Source organism: Cyanistes caeruleus, chromosome 1 (genome assembly GCF_971803275.1).
Source record: "Cyanistes caeruleus chromosome 1, bCyaCae1.hap1.1, whole genome shotgun sequence".
Lineage (NCBI taxonomy): Eukaryota > Metazoa > Chordata > Aves > Passeriformes > Paridae > Cyanistes > Cyanistes caeruleus.
The window spans coordinates 90,540,411-90,560,952 of record NC_141701.1 but is presented as its reverse complement, the minus strand read 5'-3'; the positions used below and the strand labels follow the sequence as shown (position 1 = coordinate 90,560,952).

The 20,542-nt window shown below is 38.2% G+C and overlaps 1 protein-coding gene across 1 annotated transcript in view; it reads right to left on the bottom strand.

Annotated features, from left to right (window-relative positions):
- Window positions 1-19,783, bottom strand: part of DTNBP1 (dystrobrevin binding protein 1) — a 61,014-nt gene extending 41,231 nt beyond the window's left edge. The window contains exons 1-6 of the mRNA XM_023919672.2: window positions 19,599-19,783; window positions 16,348-16,398; window positions 13,353-13,403; window positions 12,579-12,639; window positions 10,812-10,944; window positions 4,313-4,445 (exon numbers count right to left, since the gene is read on the bottom strand). Of these exons, the coding sequence (XP_023775440.1) occupies window positions 4,313-4,445; window positions 10,812-10,944; window positions 12,579-12,639; window positions 13,353-13,403; window positions 16,348-16,398; window positions 19,599-19,654 (485 nt within the window). The 5' untranslated portion in view covers window positions 19,655-19,783. The remainder of the gene's footprint in view (window positions 1-4,312; window positions 4,446-10,811; window positions 10,945-12,578; window positions 12,640-13,352; window positions 13,404-16,347; window positions 16,399-19,598) is intronic.
- Window positions 19,784-20,542: the final 759 nt, after the last annotated feature.

Sequence of the window (20,542 nt, the reverse complement as noted above, 5' to 3'; positions counted from 1 at the left end):
GTCAGTCACCCACTGCAATCTGCCATGAAAATTGTCCTGAAGATAACCAAAGTTTTGCATCTAATCTTGAAAAATGTTTATTTAGGTACTCAGTTACACAGAGGTACAGCAGCTCCAAACCTATACTACTATGAGACTGATCAAAAAGAGTATGACATGAAAATTTACACTGGTAAAAGCTTTGATGAGAACTACTGAACATGTAGCTGAGGTCTCAGAAAGAATTCATGGTATGCTTAATGTTAGAAGGAAAAATACACTTGCTCAAAATATTTGTAACAAAGGGGCATATATACTTTTTTACAAATAAAAAGTAAATTTCATAAATTACATGTAAAGCTTGAAAGGCATATGAAGGTAAAATTTAAATGTTATCACTGCCAGGTGGGAGGGAATCATCACTGAGGATGCTGTACAGTACAGAGTACTGTTCCAGCCTATTGCTTAAGGAATGCTATGGATCTAAACAAGATCTACAGATATGGAAGGTTTTTTTGTATTTACTTTTCAAATGTTTATATTGTTCAGGCCTATGACAAGCCACTGTATCTACATCCAACAACCCTTACTGTTCCTTTTGTTCCCAAAGCAATTAAAAAGAGGGATAAAGTTTACAGAAGAAACCAACAGTAACTAAGACATTTTCTCTAATCTACACAATGCAGTTGCCATAAATTTTATGTCCTTCTGAATGAGAAAGTAAATCAAACATTCTCATCCCCTAGCAGCACTAAAGCACCATAATGGCAATGCATCCAACAAGAACTATGACAATCTGTCCAACTCCTTACCTACTGCACTAATTACAGAAGCATGGGGTTACACTTAATTTGGCCACAATTAAACTTCTAAAATTCAAAAATTAGGAATAAATACAAATTTTAAGAACTTATTTTCTCTTCAAGTAAAGTAATTGTTTAAGTAACACAAAAAAGGAAAAACAAGAGTCCCACCAAGGTTTAGATTTTACATTTATTTCTCTTCCATGTCTGTTCTCAAAGCTGACAGACTGAAAAATAGAGAGGGTTCTTAAAAAAGACATCCTAAAAAATTATCATTCAGACAATTATGTTTTAAGTCAAATAATAAACGGGAAAATCTATTCACTCATTTCCAGTGACAAGGACCCTGCTATTCCAAATGTATTCCTACAAAATGCTGCATTTGGGCAGCTCCTTTTAATTGACAAAACAATCAAGAGCTGCTGTTTTTCAAAATGTGGTGATCTCTGAAATGGATACAAATGGTACCAAGAGCTTCATAGGAAGTACAGCTTCAGGTCAGAATCATTTTATCTTACCACAAGGCTGCCATTCAGGGCACATAAAAAGATGACGCAAAAGTGAGCTCCTGACAGTGCTTCCTAAAGGACACTGTGCACTTGAGAAAGCTAGAACTGCCACATGAGACTAAAGAGACACAAAGTTTTCTGCAATCAGAATATCAGAATGATAGAAAGGGAAGAAGAATTGTGGTCGACTGAAAAAGGACAGGAAACAAAATGACATGGTTTAATGTCAACATACATCCAAACAATTGCAGGGAGACTAATCAGAGAAAACAAGAGTGGAAACTAGACTTCATACAACACTACTGGTACACTGATCAATGGATTTAAACACAAAAGAGAGAATATTAAAATGCCAGAAATAAGCTCACAAGAATAACCCCAAACCAATCCCCCCAAATATGACGCTTTGAACTTGGAAAATATCCTGGATTGATTAATCTACTTTGAAATTAGTACTCAAGACAATGACAAAAGGCAAAAAATTGATCTGTTTGAACTGAAATAAAGTTGTTCTATTCAATAGGGAGACCTATTTCTTAAAATAAGTTCCCATAGTTACCATAAGCTGCATTTCATAGCTTTAATGTTGACCTAAAGCACCTTCTTCTAAATCTTTCATATAGGATTTTTTCAAAAGATTTGAAATACATTAGCTTCTAGCCTAAGCTCCAGAGTGACTTTATAACGAAATTATGATTTTTTACATGCTTAAAATAACCTGAGTTTCTAGAGTTAATATCCATCTCAGTTTTCATCCCTATATTGTCAAAAAACATGAAATACTTTTTTTTTTTCCAAACAAAAAACCACTCACTCCCAGAAAATAATTTCTACGCTAAAGAGAGAGCATAGACTCCTGACCCCTCCCCCCATACTTTCAGCTGATTGATTCTTTCAGCTGGTGTCACAGTGAAAACCCCAAGCACTAAAGAGAAGACGACAGGATACGAGTTCCAAACATACAGCACAAATCACACTCACGTCAAGTTAACTGGCTGCTTCGCTCTTCAAGCGTCTACACTGACAAGCGTCCTTCCTGTAATGAGCTAGCAGTTAATTTCTTACCTAAATAAATACAGTGGTATTTATGATCAACCAGAAATTACCTGCATTTTTCCTGTTTTGTCTAGGTCTGACCAAATGTAATCAGCTTATAATTACACTAAGTAGCTTGCTTAGCATTCTATTTATAAAACTGATTAGATGCTGCTAAGCAGAGCAGGCGATGTTTTAACACTTTATTTTGATGTTGAAAGTAGTGGCAAGGGGTAAGGGAGGAAGGATGGAAGAGAGAACAAAAACAACTCAGAAAACCGTAGAAAGATAATTATACAGGACCAAATCTGTTGCTTTATACACATTTTAAACTTGTGTTATTCGGTTAAATAGCACATACTTAGAATTTTGGAATTATTACTCTTAAATATTTAATTATTCAAGTAGGTCTGAACAAGTGAATATTCAGCCATACTGTCTGCTGTTGACTTTTCCTGGAGAAAGAATATGGAATTGCCCTGACTTGGGAAAGAGAAAATCCAGGCTGCAGGAAAATTAGATTATTGTTGAGGCCCTGACATGAGGTTAAGACAACTGAACAGGATGTGAAAAACTAAAATGACATGAAATAAGAAGTTGCCAGATGTGACAGATAACATAATAAGACACTGCCATAAGCCACAGATAGTACCATAAGGGATGACTGGATTTCACAGGTATTTAAAGGGAAGTTAGGTGAGAAACAGACAAATTTCACAGAAAACTAAAGGGCGAGCTTTAAGGTAGCAAAAGGTTCTATCATTTGTGAGGTAGGACCTGCAACACCAGCACTCCTTAGTAACTGGAGCTGTAACCATTGAAGGGTAAGTTTCCCCAAATAACAATAGAAGACCAATAGGGAAAAAGGTATTCAGGGGTAAAAAGGTCTTTTGGGAGGAGTCTGTGATTTAAAAAAAAAAAAAAAAATTAAAAAAAGAGAGGTACAAGAATGGCAAGAAGGGTTAAGAAGAACAACACAGATAAGCTAAGCAAAATGTGGTCAGTGCTGTCTGGCACAGTCCTGCCCTTGATCACCACATCCTTATAAGAACTGTGAGACAGACCAGTTGTTCTGACCTTAACACATGTATCAAACTTGCTTCCACAATCAAGGAGCCAAGGAGGGTGCCAGGCTGCTTCCCCTGGCTGACAGCAGGATTCCTGCCTCAACAGATCAAGTAACCTGGTTATTCCCCATGTCAGTCAGTCAACATCCACATCTACCCACCCCTCCCTAATAGGCTGTCAGGCACTATCTTTGCCAAACTGCTTCAATTCAACTCCTCATTTCCTAATTTATATAATGAATGTAATACTGCTTTTCTTATCTCCTTATATTAGGTTATTTTTGGCACTAGTAGTAACAAAAATCAAAAAAGTCAACAGCTTAAGTTATTTAAGTGCTTAATATTTTTCTCTTTCTACTTTGTCTCTTAGGTAAACAGAAGCTCATGAGACGAAAGTTCTGAATTTTCACACATACTGCTGTAAGTTGAACTTAGATTCCAAGAATTAATGCCCTGCTTTTACAAGTAAGAGAATGGCAGGAGATTAATACCTTTCACACAGAGTGAAAAGTACTTATAGGATTGGATACTGATAGAACTGAAAGGAAGATAGAGGAAAATTCAGTTCCTAGCCTGACAGCTACATGGGGGAAAAAAAAAAAAATGGAATCCATAAGCCAGGGCAGGGGATTTAGAGAAACAACAGTTTATCTGTGCTTATTAACAACAGCCCTTATTCCAATTCTTTGCAGAGAATAATAAACATGACTTCATCTTAACAACAGTGTCATGATAATTTTCCCAGCACATCTTCGTTTATCACTAAGACATTCAATGAATCTACTACAAATTTGCAATGTCCTGTCAAAGAATATTATTTCTTTAGAAGATGAAAATAAAAGGGATTATATTATATATGGGGTGGTTAACTACAAAAGGCTTATATTGTATGCTAATTCATAGCAATTGTTTTATTTACCTTTTTGTTTTCTTGTAGTTTTCCAGCTGTAATGTCTGCATACATTTGTATCTTTCCAATTCACACTGCTCACATAGTTCCTCAAGACACAACAGATGATTCTCCATTTCCTCAAAGTTTGCCTCTAGCTGGGCTGTAAGAAAGTCTTGTATGAATATCAAATTACATCAATAGACAGAAAACTCACCTGAACAGAAACAGGATTTCGTAAAGGTAAATAATTAACATTTTTAACATTTTTAATAATTAGTAATAATTGGTAATAATTAAACACAGATAAATGGCTCCAAAAGACAAATCTCAGCCCAAATCCCACAGTAAACAGTGGCAGCAGAGCCACATTAAAGGGAGATCTATCTGAGGTTCCCTTGCATTAAGATGCTGAACCACTCTATTTGTCCCAGCATTGTGGTGTCACAGGCTCCTGGCCTGTATTTGAGCAAGAGAAGCATTCAGGACTCATACTTTTCTTTCTTGAGCAGACTGTCAGTTTAGCGCTTCCTACATGGTCCCAATCCAAGGAATAAAGCTGTGTTGGCTAAAGCCAGGTCAAATCTTCATTTATTCAAATGAAACAAAAATAAAGCATATGGGGAGAATTTTAACTTCCACATGATGTCATGGTAATATAAAAGAACATATTTATGTCTCTGAAGACAGACCCTTTACTGATAGCTAAATATAAAGATTTGCCTATTTTACATACACATGTAAATTTTACAATTAAATCTACCTATTTTACATACACATCTCTTAATCTCATCTTTAAACATAATTGTGCAGTCTCAACTTCATACAGATCTTGTCTATGACAAGTCTTGAGAAAACTGATCTCATCTCATAGCTCACATTGCTTTGAGTAGAAATTTGGACTAAACAATTCCTGAGGTCCCTCCTCGCCTGAATTAAGTCATGTGAACCTTGTATCAAAGGATCACTCTCCCTGAGAGTGATTAATGCTAAGTTTCATGTTTCCCCTCAGGCTTCTACAGTAGAAAAACTATTTTCCCAAACCCGAACCAGCTGGTCTGTCTGGGATAAAACTGTGTGAATTACAGGAATATTATTCATCATTTTACCAGGACTTCTCCTGTACCAGAGGGAAGGTAAACTGCAGGAGCAAGAATAATACACATTTTTACAAATAGCAGCCAGAGTTATTGTATTTCAGATGCTTAAAAGAAGGAAACAGTAAGCTGAAGGCATCAGTCAAATCCTCCATTCTGGCTTGGCCATTCTACTTGAAGCCTATCTTGGATAGTACATAATTTCAACTTCCTTAGCCATTGCTCCATTATGAATAGCCATCCTTGTGGTTCCCCTAAAAAAGCAAAAGTTAGCAAATTTCCTAAGCAAAATTCCTAGGATGCATGTTCATATGTTCAGCTTCACTTAACAGCATTTTTTAGTCCTTAAGAAGGAAGATCCACAACAGTAGGAAAGAGAAACATGAATCATATAATCAGCAAATATTTCCCTAAATTATTTTTCTGTATACAGATCACTGAGAGGAGGGGAAAAGGATTGGAAAAAAAAAAAAAAAATTAAAAAAAGAAAAGCAGTTGGCAATTAACACAGAAACAAGTTTGAGGGGGAAAAATTGGTTTTAGTTCCACATACTGTGATGGGGAACATGCATTGTTTACCACACACTCAATTTTCTCTCACAAAATCCAGATGTATTCAAAGTGTAATATCATGATTACAATTATGATTGGTAGGCCCATTTTCTTTAAGAAACAGACTTCTCTGAGTGCATTAAAATCTAAATACCTCTATTGTGCTAACTTGCTTTTCAGAATAATTGTTCCCTTATTAATCTGCAAAATTCTCAAACACAGCAGGACTGAAGATAATTTACTAAGGTACCTATCAACCACTGTTTTTTCCACTTAAAAAACTCCCACCACCTGCTTTGCTGTATTTGCTGTTGAAATAATATTAAAAAAACAACAGCAAAGGAAAGAAAAATAAAGAGGATGAAGAAAAATGAATTCTAGAGAGCAACTGATTCCTAGCACTTGCATTTGAGCAACCTCTAGTGGGAACTGCAGAAAACACTGTGCTCCTGAAGAGAATGGACATTAGAGATCTCTCCAGGAGGCAACAATCCTGCTTTACTGAAACAGAAGTTTCCAAAATTTTTTTCCTTTCTGAAATGGAAGAAAAATTGCTTTTCACAAAAAAAATAAAATTGAAGACAAGCTCTGTTGCAGTAGCACCACCTACCGATAAGAATTAACATCTTTTTCCCAAAGGAGAACATATACACTGTCCATACAAAGGCAGTGCCAAACAAAAGTACAGATTTAACCAATTTGAAACGTAGGCTGTAAAAAAACCCATCTCCTCTAAGTATTTTTTAGATTTAAAAAAATATATTTACCTTTAGATAATGAATTTTCATGTATAACAATATGCCACATTTGGCAGAAATAGTATTTTATTAGATAGCTTAAAAAAACTTAGCTTGTTCTTTGGGTCACATCACTCTAATTATAGCGGTTTGGAATGTATTTCTTACATTACCACAAGTATAATAACATTATTTGAAACTTTAATTCTTAGTTTTAATTCTTTTGAAGTATGTTTCAGGTTTGGTTAGATGACATTACACTGCATTCCATTATCCTCCATCAGCACACACTGTTTTCCTTAGTTTACTAGCTATCAGGTATTAAAGTATTTACCTAGAACTCAAAAACCACACATTTTTTTTATACAGGAGACACTTTCTTTCTAAAGTGTACCTAATTTAAATCTACCATATAATTTTTCTAACTGAAACTTATGTTTTCTGCAGTTCTGTATAAGTACAAAATTTGTTTGACTATCTAAATCACTGCTGTATGTCAGAAAATAGGTTTCCACTAACTTTAGATGTAGCCTTCCTGCACTGTCCCAGCCACTCAAACAACAGAAACCATGCAGGAGTATGAAAGACATTTCTACAAAGCTCATTTATTTTCTGACTAAAAGGCAAAAAGCAGAAAGGATGGAAGCGATTACATCAAAGATGTTCCCTCTACCTCTAGGCCACACAGGGGCAGAGATTACTAAAAGCTTAAAAATGAGCAGTGAAAGACATATATGAACAGGAAGAGTTCAAGTCAGCTGCAACAAAAAAAAAAAACAACAAAACAAACAAAAAACCCAAAAAACTTTATTTAATTACTAGTGCTCAATTTTTATCTGCTTTCACAAACAGGACCTTAAACCCAGCCAGTATTATACCACTTACATGATGCTAAAGCAGCTTTTTTGCTAAAACTACACAGGAAGTACATTAGGATCCTTTTCCTTGAATGTTCAATCTTCAGTCAGTTCCAAGTCTGCAGCATCAAATTGTATGCCTTTCATACATATATACCTCTAGCTAATACAACAACTCCCTCTGCTCAAGTGTTGTGCCCTGGAGCCTATGGAGAAAAATTCCTTGTTGAACATAGCTGTCCTTACACAGTATTATTCAAATTCCCTGGTTTTAGATAAATCTTCCCAACATTTTCCCTGATTTTCCCAGTAAAAGATAAATGCAAATTCCGAAAAAAATTGGATTTTGCAAAGCTAAAGAATGGCAATTTTCATACTTGATACTCAACTGGAAATAAAAAAGACTGACTTTTTACTCAAGATATAAACAAGGATACTTCTCCTAAGCAGTGCAAAAGGCTCTTTTTCCCCAATGAATTTTCACACCCTCCCAGCCTTTACTTCAAAAAAGCCCTCTAAATACTAAGAGGCAAAGGCTTTTAGCTCTGTGCCTATATACCCAGCCTTATTTTTCTTCTGAGTCCCACCAGTAAAACATTTTCAACCTATGTTGGACCTGTCACCAAGATCAGTCTTTCTGAAACCAGTATCAAGTTAATTCTTAACATTTGATCTTAAAAAAAAAAAATAAGGGAGAAAAACTGGATATACACACAATGCTTCTGTGTATTGATTTGCCAAAACCAAAACAGATGTTTGAGCAAAATGCCACATTTCATACTAAGTATGCCAGATACCAGCAAGCAGATATTTTCTACATCTCATATAAAAACTGGCTTAAGTGATGATTCCAATTTTGCACCTTGAATGGGCAGTAATTGCCCTTTTCACTTTTACATGAGAGTAATTTTTTATTCAAAGTTCTCAGTAGCAGATACAAGACATTGCATAATACAATAAATTTATCAAATGAAGACACAGACTTTCTACTTCAAGTGAGGGATGACTGATAATGTGAATACCTAAGCTAAAGAACTTTATGAAGTTGCTAATGAAAACGTGTCTTGTAATACATAGCAGAAGCTGAAGAATCTGTACATGAGTCACCAATTTTAAGTAGGTCACTAAAAAGGTTCATTTCATTATCTGAAATTTCTTTTACCGAAAGCAGCCAGGTTCCCCTATCTACTTTCAAATGAAAGCATTAACAGATTTATTACAAGCATATCATGTCAGAAGAAACAACTGTTTTACTGAAATGATGAAGGTGAGCCAAATTATATCTTGGGTGCATAACCCTTTGTGATTCTATTTTAACTTTTTTTTTTTTTTTACAGAATGTTTCACTACTTTTGAAAATTTACACTCAGAGTAATAGTCATCTCTTGAAAAACTGAATATAGTTTATTTTTATATGAAGCAGTAAGTTGAGAGTTATAATAAATAAGAACAGTGAGCAGAATATTGCAGTAAATTTCTGTTAAATCACCTCCAGAAAGTTAGATGCAGAATTTGGTACAAATTATAACTATCTCATCAAATATATTCCATAAAAATTATTAGAAGAAAAAATAATACACAAAACTATTTAAAAAAAAACAGTTGTTAGGAGAAACTAACAAGAAACTTCAGATGAATTACTTAAAATCTGAAACAAAAGGTAAAGCTAGAAGGTTTGGTTCAAATCACAGAACCTTAACACTACACTCAAAATTCATTAGCTTCCCTGAGCAGGCTGCTGAACGCTTCCTTAAATCCTACTTTTGCAGTATCAAAAATATCTAGAGACATACCCTTCCAAGAAATTCTACAATCAGAGTGAGATTAATTCTAGTTCATAAAACTGTATTAGGAATCAGAAAGTAGCCCAAATTCATCAGAATTTACAGGATTTGCAGATGTGAACTATAAAGGCAATTCCATTAGCTTTCTATTATACTGTCTATCTTTGGTCTACCAGTGGACTGCATGATAATATTAAACCCAGTATTTTAATAAATCACTATTTGAACTTTTATTTCCTTGGGGAAAAAAAAAAATTTCAAACAGCCAATATTAAATGGTTAGCACAATGATAAAGCCTTATTAAACAAGATGGTATAAGAAAGTTGTGATAAAAAGTAGAACACATGCCTTGGTTCAGAAACAAATAGCAAAGTTATTACCAGCCTACCTAGGAACAAAAGCTGATTTGTGCATGTCCACTGACCATAGCAGAATGAGAAATTAGCCCCTGAAGACAGAAAAGAGCCCTCCTTTTCTTCACATCATGACAGCACATAAATCCAGCCCACCCCACAAAAAAACAGAGCTGCAATCACATGAGGAATTTCTGCCTACTTCCTAGCTGCTGTAAGAAAGAGGAATGCAGGCACAGTCACTGGAGAACCTAGCTACCTAAAAATCCATGTGCAAACAGCAGTTTTTTTAAGCTTTAATTTCATGCACCCATATAGATTTTCATGGAAGCATCAAGAGATGTACTGTGGACAGAGAGCACTGCTGCTTGTCAAATGCTGCCTGCCCATTTCAAGGCTCAGCAATAGCAGAGATTTTCAGAGATGAGAACCCACAACATTTTTTCCTAATTTAATTTTCAACAATGGATCAAAAGTTTTGTATGAGAGGTTCCAGAATTAGTCCACCAAAGCATTCATCTTTTCAATAAAATGAACAGGTTAAGCTTTAGTAAAGTTTTAAAAATTGCAACACACCTTACAAACATGATGTGCTTGCTACCCTTAATAGGCAGCATTAATATTCACCTATAAAAAAGCTGAGTATCACTTCAGAGTATCTTAACTTTGTACATTAATTCAAAGTATGGAAGTTACCTTTGGAACAAACAATTGCTGAAAACCAAAGGTTTCTGTCTTGAAAGTGTCCTTAGCCACGTAAATTTCCCCCTGTCCCACCCCAAATGGTAGGTTTAAACATTATGTAAAATTACATAGACTCCAAAAGAAGCAGCTATATACATGACTGTTCATACAATCAAAAATCTTAACAATTTAATATTATGAATTAAAGAAAGAGCAGCGTTTTTCACCTGTCCAAACATTTGTCAATATTTTTTTTTTCCCCAAATGGCAACACATACAAAATTTTAACTGCTGGGAGAACAACCACTGCTACTTGTTGGTCTTTTAAAAAAACAGTTTGCTTAAGAACTACAGTTTTACCACAGAAAGCAAAATTAAATTTTATAATCACAACATTCACAACAGCTGAACTTCAGTCTAATCCTGTGTACTGATCTGAATGCTTGTTATATCTAAGAACTTACCTAGGCTTGCTGTGAGGCATTCCAGATCTGCTAAAAACCCCGGTATTTGCTGAAGCTGATCCTGCAGTTCCACCAGACTGTTCCTTTTCTTCTCCCAATGAGCAGAAAGCATCACAACTTCACTATCAACCAGCTGCAACAAACAGGTCTTTAATTGCAAATTTATGTTCCTGTTTATGAGCATCTTGACTAATTTTTATAATTAATACATTTGGAAGTATAAGGTCAGCACAGCAATCCTACAGCACTGCTGCTTGTGTACTCCGCAAGTAAATACACAACATGCTCAAAAAATTCCCTGTAGTATGGAATATTTGTATCAAAATGCATTGACCAAATATATGACAAAAAGTTATTTCTCAGTATACTAATCAATGCAGGAAGTATTTTATGGATGTTATTAACTGTAAACAAGATATACCTGAAATTTTGGCAGAAGTGTTGCACTGGTGCACAATAACAACATCGCAGCGCTGCAATTTTGGGCATATTTAGATCAATAGTTTATTGTTGCCAGTCATACCAATTTCATAGTAACAATAAAAAATGAAAATTCTACACATGCAAAGTAATCTAGAAAGTAAAGTAAAAGGAATGAGATTTTAGAAAAAGTTGGCCTTATAACATTACTGCTCCTCTGCTTTTGTGATGAACTGCAGTAGTGTGCCAAGTGTCTTCTGTGCTTACACAGTTTTTATTTTCCCCTTTTATTAAAAAAGTAAACAGAACTCTGCAAGCAATACATACACTGAGTTGTGTTTAAAGTAAATATCTGAGTTAAATGGAAAATTTAAGTATTTTTGGAAGTTTTTCATTCCCATTTTTCCCAAGCAGCCATAACATGTGAGATTAGGTTATATTAGTTTAATATATGTGAAACCTCACATTGTTTCCAAAACTACAACTTTTAAAGCAAACTATGGCAAGTATTATAAATTTGTGACCACATCATCTAAGAGATTTTCCAGAAATAAAGGAACATTATGAGCAGTAAAACATGCCAAACTGGCCAGGAGAACTCCATCTGCAATACCTGAAGGTTTTCAGGCATTGAAATGCAGGGAAAAGAAGGGTCATACCATTAGGCAAGAGAAAGATCGTAATAGGCTTTCTTTCTTTCCATAAATACACAGTGAGTTATTTATCCATTACAAAAAGATAGAGAAGTTTCTAAGTAAAGAGCCAGGAAGGATGTACCCAGCCAAAGTGAAGGTTTCAGGCAGGACAGAAAACTGATTACACTGTCTTCCCCTTAAACATGGCTTGAAACTGAAAGCCTGGTGTTGAGTAACGCATTGGTAACACTTACTGGAAGTTTCACTTCCCTTCATTCCACACATAAACCACACCAGTTGCCACTTGGCTTCCAGGGCAGGAATAGTGAATGAAATTAGGAGAAAGCACAAACACTTCCCAAATCTTTTCAGCTGGGCAAGCCAATCTTGTCTCTTGTGGACTAGGAGTGGGCAGCAGTGTCAGGGCTACAGCCCCACCCAGGTAGAAACCACTAAAGTGCCTTCTGTACTTTCCAAGCCACCCTGCAACTGCTTTTAAAGAGCTACAGCAGTAACATCCAACATCATCTTAACAACTGTTTACATTGCATCACTTTATTTATTTTTTACATTACTGTAAGAGCGAACAAGGTTGTGTGGATGTTTACCTGCTGGCCAAGGTTAACCCTGTAGGCTGATACTAAAAATTTTAGTTTAAAATTATTTACATATTTAAAAATATTTAATGCATGGCATTGTTATTTTTTCTTACCTCTCCAGCTTTTGCACAATCTTTGGCTCCTTTATGAAGGGCAGCCCAAGCATCTTCATATCTGAAGAGAAGAAGAATTACTGTTCTTACTGGGCTCTCCTTACAAAGGAATTCATGGATGTCACTTTGCTTATATTTACAGGTACTACCAGAAATTACAGCTTAAAAAAACAACTGTATAGCTCTTTCCAGTACTTACTTGTTCTGCCAAGACAAATATGCAGTGAGAAATAATGTCTTTTAAAGAAAAAGTGATTCATATTTTTAACCTGCTAACTGACGTTAAAAGCTAAATGGACCCAGGAATACTTACAAGACAACTCACCACCTTAAACATCACTTGGAACTCAATGTAATTATGAAAATGAAAAAAAATAACAAGATTGTAATCATACATATATCCCTTCCAATTTAAAAAAAAAAAAAAAAGACAGAAGGAAATTATATCAAATATATCAAAGTTATGAAGCCACAGACTGGGGCTCAGTGCTGGCCTCCTTCACCCCTCTGCATTAGGACATGGACTGAAGTCAACTTTCAAATGCGGCATTTCCTCCAGGACTTCAGTTTCATTAACATGACAGCACTTCAGGACTGGGCAAGCTTTAAAAACATTTATCATTTGGTAACCACTCCCACACTGCTAAATGCAGAACAACCAAAAACCTATTAGCAACACTTTGATTTTCTTCTCTAATCTCTTTCTTTAGAAATTAGATTTTTTTTCAATCTAATATAGGAAGCAAACACTAATAAAGAAAAGGAAGGTCATACCTGCTTAGTAATTCCAGTCCAGCAGAAAACTCTGGCAAACACTGAACAGTTCTATAAAACAGATTGAAAATGTACAAAACTGTTAAAGAATGGAAGGCTCCTATAATAAAATGTGTGCACACACATCTGTGCCTGGCAGATATGCTGAGCAATGAAGTGTTTCCTCCCTATTCCTACTTTCAAAAAAACTTCTCCAATTTTGGTTTAAAATTCATTACACAGTGTATCTGACAAGAATATTCCAAAGCTAGGATTGCTTTTTTCCCTTGTTGTTTTATGATAACCTATTCTTACCTCTTTTCAACCGTGTCCATTAAAAAAGTTTTATTAAATAATTTCTAAGTACAGTTAACAAAGATACAGGATGAACATTACTTTAACCTAAAAAATGGCAAAGGAATATTCTGAAAAAAATCAACTACTACACAAGTTCATGTCCCTCAATACAGATATTTGACTTAAGATATTCTACACTAAAAACAAATACTAAAGTAAATAACCTTTGCCAGTTTAATGCTTCAATGATCACCTATGCAATGCATACACTTCCATCAATAACAGCTTGAAGTATAAAGACATTTTATTATAAGTTGTAGAAAACTAACAGTGCATTACTTCAAGGATTTAAAAATCTTGATTGTCTCTTGTAAGATCACCCAAATAGACTGTTCTGCACTATCATCCAAACAATGTAAATAGGAAAAAAAAAAAAAAAGGAAAAATAACTACCATAAATGAAACCTTCTTGTCCTTAAAGCAAGGGAAAAGTGACAGAATCAGTGAAGTGGAAAGGGACCTCAGGAAGCTTCTATTGCAATCCCCTGCTAAAATCAGCTATGAGAGCAAAGTAGTTTCCCCAGGAAACTTTTCTCAGCTTTTCCTGTCTGATCATCTCATTTCAATTTATGCTTATCACCTTTTGTGAACCCACCACATACCAGTTTCCCCAATAACCACTTCAATTGTAATGACAGGCTGCTAACAGGTCTCCCAGAAGTCACCTATTCTCCAGGCTGAACAACTGCCCATCTCAGCCTTTCTTCATACACAGAGTTCCTGCCCAAACCGTTCTGGTGGCCCTCCACTAAATTCCTCCAGAACATTAACATCTTTCTCAAACTGGGGACCCAAAGTGGACAGGATAGTTAGTGGTCTGAGGTGTGTTGAATGCAGGGGACAATCACCTTCCTCAGTCCCACTGTCTGGGTATTGTTTGCAGCCCCATTAGCTGTTGGCCCTCCCTGCTGCAAGGCATATCCCTGGGTCACATTCAGACTGCTGTCTACCAAGAACTCCAGAGTGTTTCTAGCTAAACTATTTCCCAGATTGTCAGTCTCAGATAGTCTGCCACGGCAACATTTTCTTCCCAGGGAAACATGGAATTTGTATCTCTTGATTTTCACAATGTATCTCTTGGCACAAATGGTCCGATAGGTTTTCATGGATTGAGTATCTTCAATCTATCTTCATTCACTCCTGGTCAGTCTCCTTTACCTCTTCCAATAAGCACAAGGCACTGAAGCCACAAAGGCATTAAATAACTCACCAGCCTCTACGTTTGCTGTAATTCACCCCATTCATCACCAATACCATGTTTTCTTTTGACTTCTTACTACCAATGCAGGGCTAGCAGCTCTTCTTGTCCTTGACATCTCTTTAAACGTCAATTCCAGGTGACATCTGGCTATCCCAGCATGCCAAAGAGGTTATAAAGAGGCATCAAGAAGTTATCCTTGACACCCTCCCAGGGCACTTCCTGATTGCATACTGATGGGTTGTCCTTTCAGGAGCTGGAAGCTAAAGGTCCCCACGAGAATGGGGGTTTAATGATACAGAGGATTCCTCAAGCTGTTGGGAGAGAACATCATTCTCTCCCTGGTCAGAGGGTCAGTGACAAACTCCCATTGCAACACCACCCATCCCTTACTGGCCTCTCCTTGGCTCCCATCCATATGACCTCAGCCATCCTTACAATCAAGCCAAGCTGTGTTTGTCCCTGAACTTTATCAGCAAAGCAGAAACCACCCCAGCATTCCCATTTCTGATGCTTCAACTGTTTGACCCAGTGTTTTTCTCAAAAAGGATGGCTGTTTATAACAGCACTGGAGAAGAATCAAAATATTATGGACTGGAAACACACAGAGAAGGCAGGTATCTAAAACAGTTTCATTGAGACCTTCACCCATTCTTAGTTTAGCCTCCGTGCCTTGTCCATACAACTAGTCCTCTGTTAAAAAAAAAAATTATATCCAAAACTTCCAAAACTTCAAGATTCAGAACTTAGGACAGTTTATTTCAGATGCTTTTTATTTAGCATTTGGCTTGTTTTTAAACTAATTTATGTCTACATAGCATGTTTTAATAAGAACATGCTTTACACTAAAGCATATCTGGGCTGATTTTAAGAAGTAACTCTCACAGATGTCCTTTACAGACATCAAATAGTCTTTACCTGTAGCTTTCACAGGCTGAAAGAATGGACAAAAACTAAAAAAAAAAAAACCACCCCAAAACAATGAAAGAAAGGAAACCAAATCAGCACAATTCCCAAAACTTCTTGAAACAGAAAACTGAAGTATTTCACTACACACATTTTCCACAATAAAAAAGCTCCTACTTTTGTTTTTACACTAAAAAAAAACCAACGGAGTTACGATTTTAGGACATGAGATCCACAGAGATTGTAAACAATTACATTTCAGTGTACTGCAACTTGAATCTTTTATGAGGTATTACAATAACACTGCATATTCATTTAATTTAAATAGTAATTTATAAACTGATTGACAGCCATTAGAAATTATTTAGGCCTATCAATGAAGGCTGTATTAAGCAAAGCATTTGCTTTGGTTAAGCTTTTCTGTTGTCAAAATAGCATTTTGTAAAATCATATGCAAATGTTCTTGCAATTGGCTCATATATATGAGCCACTTAAATTTTTTCCTTAACAAGAATATCTTATATTAATGCTATATATTAAGACATTCAGAAGTACCTTTGCCTGCTTTTCTTTGCATCTCTTGATTTGTCACCCAAAGTCTTCAACCTACAAATCAAAACAAAAATCCATCAGACATTACAACACCAAAAACAGAGAATGAATTGAACACATAATGTGTTAATTTCAGTCTATTACAGTTAATTTTGTTTCAGCTTGTTTCACAAATAAATTGAATTTCACTTAGTTTTGTGGAGACCCTCATATGAATTTCCACTGACACTGCTAAATCTTGAGATTCTTTTGTAGAAGTGCATCAGGTAATATATATATATATATAAAAAAAATTGTACACAAGCCATCCACATCTTCATACAATTTCCTTCACAGACAGGAATTAAAGACCTGCATAGAAATAACCAATCCAGCCCAAGGAATACCATTTACAGGAAGGCTCTCGTGACAAGGAAGAGCACGACAGTCACACATACACATGCCAGAAGTCTGCCAACACAAAACCATCACAAGCATAACTTCTGTCAGCTTTCAGAACCTCCAGCAGCATCACCACAGTGCACTGCTACTGAGTGTATCTGAGGCTTGTTTCACACACAGTCCATTTCAAACTGACTTGCCCCTCAAATACAAAAAAAACCTGAAAACCCAAAGCCTCCAAACCAACCAAACAATCCTTCCCAACAACTCTTTCCACTCTCACACAACCTGAATATGTTAGCCAAATTAACACAGTACAGTGAGAACTAAACCTACTGGCTATTCCCTGACCACCATGGCAATGTTTCTAGGCCCTTTGTGATCAAAGTCCAGGACAGTAAAAGTAAGGAAGAAATAAATGACACAGACATAAGCAAGATGGAAATGAACTACACGAGCCAAAGATACACTTTGGACATGACAGAAAGATCTGCAATCCTGAGTGACTCAGGGACTGAGAAACAACCCAATATGCAGACAGATATTCAGGCTGCTTTGAGGGGTAGTCAAATCACTCCCCCAGTCTTGACCACTATTTTCCAGGAACTCAAAGACACATCAAAGCTCTACAGCACACCAGGTGGTTTCCAATTTGAGAAAAGACATGCTAAGGCAGGTCTCCACTCCCTCTCAGAGAGCTGTTTATACCAGCCAAGCCAAGCAGCAACAACCACAGCACACTGAGGAAGAAGCCCACTGCTGAAGGAAGCTGTGCAATTTGCCCTTCACCGCTGCCATGCTCCCCAGTATGAAGCCTGGCCTGAAACAGCAGAACTCTTCTGCATCCCTTTTGGTTGTTTTTCCTCATCCTGAAAAAGCTTGCTAACAAGTGAATGGGTCAAAATTTAGGTACCTTTAGATACCTTACCAGAATTAGACAGCAGACACAACTGAGCAAGGAAGGAGGCCACAGAAATGGCAAATAACTCTAAACTGCTCTCTTTAAACCACACAACCCAGATTTAATCTTTCTCAGCAATACATACATGTTCCCATATTCCCTGGGAAGTGATATTACTTTCTCAGAAGCCCTGGAAAACCTTCCCCCTCACAATTTCACAAAATTCAACTTGTTCTACTTTGTAAGCATTTATGTGTAGTTAACAAGTTGGCAACAACTTGACACCAAAAATACTTTCTTTGAGTTTTGAGAATTAGAGAGTTTTAAGCTAAAGTCTCAACATGACCAAATTACTTCTATTACCACTTTGGTGGGCTGCAGAATAGAGTAATTCAGAACACCAAGAAATTAGGTTACATGGTGTAGGAAGGAAGAAGGGGCAAACCAGGTCAACTTGAGTTCTGGCTACATGGGGACACTAAAGGAAAAATAAAAAATAAAAAATGCCTTCCACAGCCTCTGCCACTGTGGTTCTGAGATACCACAAAAAATGTCTGAAAATATCACTTAAAGACAGGGCACTGGAACAAGGGCACTTCAATGGCGCTGCTGAACACAAAGATGGACATTATGAAATCGGGGATTATTCTCAGAACAAAACATTGCAACACTAGGAAGAAAGCAAAATACATGGAATTTGTGTTTTCGGCTCCACTGCAGCAAATATGGAAAACACAGAGTTAAATGACCATCAGATCTGGCATGTTATGACCTTTCTGTTGTCCTCTTTCACCATGTAAAAAACACCCTTTTCAAGAGCCTTACACTGTACTGAGTTATCACCTCCTCTGAAAAGCAAAAGAGAAAGACAGAAATAAAGCAATGCTTTCGTTTGTATTTTTAAGACAGTTTAATATCTAGTTGCTGTTTGGTAAGATGAGACAGATAATACATAAGCAATTTATCTGTTTGATTGGCAGCCTCTTCTATCAGTTTCTCTTGACAATCATACACTGGTACAAGTAATGATAAACTGCTTATTTTAAGTTTCTGAGGTACACAGACACTCCTCCCTATACATAAATATTTACCATAGGGATATTATAAGGCAGCCTTAACACTGCCAAAGACCCCACAATTTTTAAAAGTAATTGATTACAACACGATACTCCCCTGAGGCTCATCATGAGCCAACAGTTCTGGAGCACAGGCATGACCTTGTCCTCCGGCCACTGCCGGCTCCCAGTGACAAGCACTTGGGCCACCTGCTTCTACTAAAAACAGCATCGACACAGGGCCTACCCAAATAAACCCTGGGAGGCAACATAGGAAGAATGTCTTCCTGCTTTTCAGTGCAAGCGCGGGGCTGTTCCATCCGCTTATCCTGCGCTTCTTTTCCCCAAGTGACAGTAACTCATCCTCCAAGGAAGAGCAAGTTTCTCCACACACCAAGCGGCGCCAAGAAATGCTCTTTAAGGGATTACGCTGATCCATGAAACCTTAAAGGTCGGTAACTTCATGAAAAATTCAAGCGCGTTAATTGACCCCATTCACATCTCCTCTCACAACAGCGCTCTGTCTGTCCCTCTCTTCTCTCTCTCCTTCCCCTGACCGCAGCTGCTTCCCGGGCACGGCGGCTCCTCCTCCTGCTCCCCAGAGCTGCCCGCGGCACCCCAGGGCTCGCCAGCCCGCCATCAGCCGCCCAGCCCAGGCGGGAACACGGGGGCACTCGGGACCCTGGAGCCGCCTTCCCGGCCAGTCCCCGCACCCAGGAGGGCATCCCGGGTGACAGAGCAGCCCCGGCAGCAGCTCCTGTCTGCGCAATCTCCTCCTCTTCCTCCCTCCCTGTGCCAGTCCACGCCTCCCCCGGCCCCCGGTCACCTGCTTTCCCCCCCTGCTCCGGCCGGCCTGCGGGACGCCGGCCCTCTCCCGCTCCCCCCGCCAGCCCCGCGGTGCCGTAGGCGATACCCACCCTGCGGTGAGGTCCTGCTGGACGCTCAGCAGCCGCTCCCGCAGCGTCTCCAGCATCTTCCCGGCTGCGAAGGCCAGCGCCGGAGGGAGGGGCGCGGGCGGGGCTCGGCTGAGCTCCCGCCCCCGGTGTCACCTCCCCTCAGCCCGCCCCGTCCCTTCCGCCCCTCCCGGCTCCCAGTGCGGCCTGGCGGAGTTGGGAGCAGGGGGGGTTGGCTGAGGGGAGCCGATCCCCTCGTTCTGTGTCCCCCGTTGTGCGAGAGTAGAACTGCGCTTAAAACGGTATCAAGGAGAGATCTTGAGCAGCGTGGGAATCCCTGAAGTTGCAGTTTTTTAGAGGTTATTATAAAGGCCACAGGAAAGCCCCTTGGCAGGTTGGGACCCTCACCAGAGTGATTTTGAGTTCAGGGATGGTAGCGTAGGAGTGACCTCCTTGGCAATACAAAGCTGACCAAGGAACTGAAGCATCTCTTTTGGGAGGAAAGGCTGGGGGAGCTGGGCCTGTTCAGCCTTGATACGAGGCAGCTGAGGGCAGAGCATAAAAATGTCTGTAAGTGTCTGAAGGGAGGGTGCCAAGAGGACAGACGCGGGCTCTTCTCAGTGGTGCTCAGCGATAGCACAAGAGGCAAAGGGCATAAACCGATGCCCAGGAAGTTCCACCTGAATATGAGGAAGAACTTGACTGTGTGGGTGACCAAGCACTGGAACGGGTTTGGTCACCAGTAGAGAGGTTGTGGTTTCCCTGTTTGGAGATAGTCAGTATCCATCTGGATGTAAAACAGTGCTACGTGCTCTAGGATGACCCTGCTTGAGCAGGGAGGTTGGACCAGGTGCCCCACTGTGGTCTATTCCTACCTGACCTATCCTGTGAACTCAGGGAATCAGGCTCTGTGATAAAATATTTAAAGTATGGAAATCAAAATCACTGCGTGTCCCTGGGTTTGCCAG